The sequence below is a fragment of the Trypanosoma rangeli genome, assembly GCF_003719475.1.
Source record: "Trypanosoma rangeli strain AM80 chromosome Unknown Tra_15.4_contig_00089, whole genome shotgun sequence".
In the NCBI taxonomy this organism is placed as follows: Eukaryota; Euglenozoa; class Kinetoplastea; order Trypanosomatida; family Trypanosomatidae; genus Trypanosoma; species Trypanosoma rangeli.
Window position 1 is genome coordinate 56,495 of NW_021705830.1, and position 1,374 is coordinate 57,868.

At 43.3% G+C, this 1,374-nt stretch overlaps 1 protein-coding gene across 1 annotated transcript in view; it reads right to left on the minus strand.

The window, feature by feature from the left end:
• The window catches only part of TraAM80_03440 (P-type H+-ATPase), a gene marked incomplete at both ends in the record, with an annotated part of 339 nt that extends 126 nt beyond the window's left edge, over nt 1-213 (minus strand). Inside the window, one exon of the mRNA XM_029380412.1 lies at nt 1-213. This exon is cut by the window's left edge and continues 126 nt beyond it. Coding sequence (XP_029239849.1) covers nt 1-213 — 213 coding nt within the window.
• Between the last annotated feature and the right edge of the window lie 1,161 nt (nt 214-1,374).

Sequence of the window (1,374 nt, forward strand, 5' to 3'; positions counted from 1 at the left end):
AAGTAACTCTTCGGCTTCAGCACTCGTCAGGCCATTTGATGGCGGTAGAATTGGCACTTCATCAACGTCGTCTTCATTGTGCTCGGTAATGGCCTTGGAGAGAACCGACTGACGCCTCTTCGGCTTCTGTGGTGGGAGCTCTTCGTCGGGATAGCCACCATCGCCGTTCTTAAACACCGTCTCCTCGTTCTTATTACTCATGTTTGCACTCATGTTTGCTCCTTAAATTGATTCGCGCTACAAAAAAAAAAAAACAACAACTTACCACTAGTAGTAAAGGTTGGGTTAACGAGAGAGAAGCCAGAACTGTTTTTGGTTGTGACACTGTTGCAAGCCATGTTCGCAGGCAATGCGGCGTGTATCAATGTTTCCTGTACCCGTTACATTAATTCTTTTTGCCTGTGCGTTATTTATAATTGCTTTTGATGTCGTCCATAGCTTCCACCGGTTTGCCTTCTTACAGTTAGCAGAGTTTTGGAGGAAGCACAAATTATTTGTCTTCTTAGACTTTATTAATGGCGTCCCCAACCCTTTCCATTGCCCCACAGTTGGTGTGAGTAAATCACAAAAATAAAAGGAACACAAAAGCACGGAATAAGTGGTAAACAGGACAACTAAGGTGGGGTTTCATGCGTGTAAGGCCGTACACCCCCACCCCTCGACGGTTCCCCTTTGCTAGTACTGCGGCAAACAAAGACGGAATACGCAGAGTTATCTTCGTATTTCGTGCACCCCTTTCGCAGTTTTATCCCAAATTTACGCGATAGCGTGTCAATCCGCATCTTTCCTTGCTTATTTTATTAACCCTTATTATTTTATTGCCTCCCCCCCCCCCTCCCTCTTTTCTCCGCTCTACACAATTTGGCTCAACAGCCGTGCTGCACAGCTATGACCTTTAAAATGAAGGTAACTGCATTACATATGAACTTAATAAATTCGACCGCACATTTCTGCCTTTGTTTCTTCTCCCTTCATCACAAGCACCACGGCGTCGCTTCAGTCTATTAGCTTTCCTCGGTAAATTTAAGGGCAACATACAACAACGAAAAACAAGTACAAGAGAAAATAGAAATAAAAAATAACTTAGATCAAGGAAATACATCGCTAACTGTAAGTAAGCTTTTGACACCGTGGTGAATCTGCACGTCACAAGCTCATTCAACCAAAGAACATACGTGCTTAAACCACTCGGCAAACTACAGATCATACTATTCTATAGTACCCCCAGCGACACCGCACAGAAACAAGTCCAAAAGGAAGAACATTGGGCAGAGTTACTGCTATTTTTATACAAGGTACACACAAATAAAAAAAAAAACAGTTACACCGCAGGCTCATTTGACACTTTTCTCGGATCCGAACTACATGTTCCGT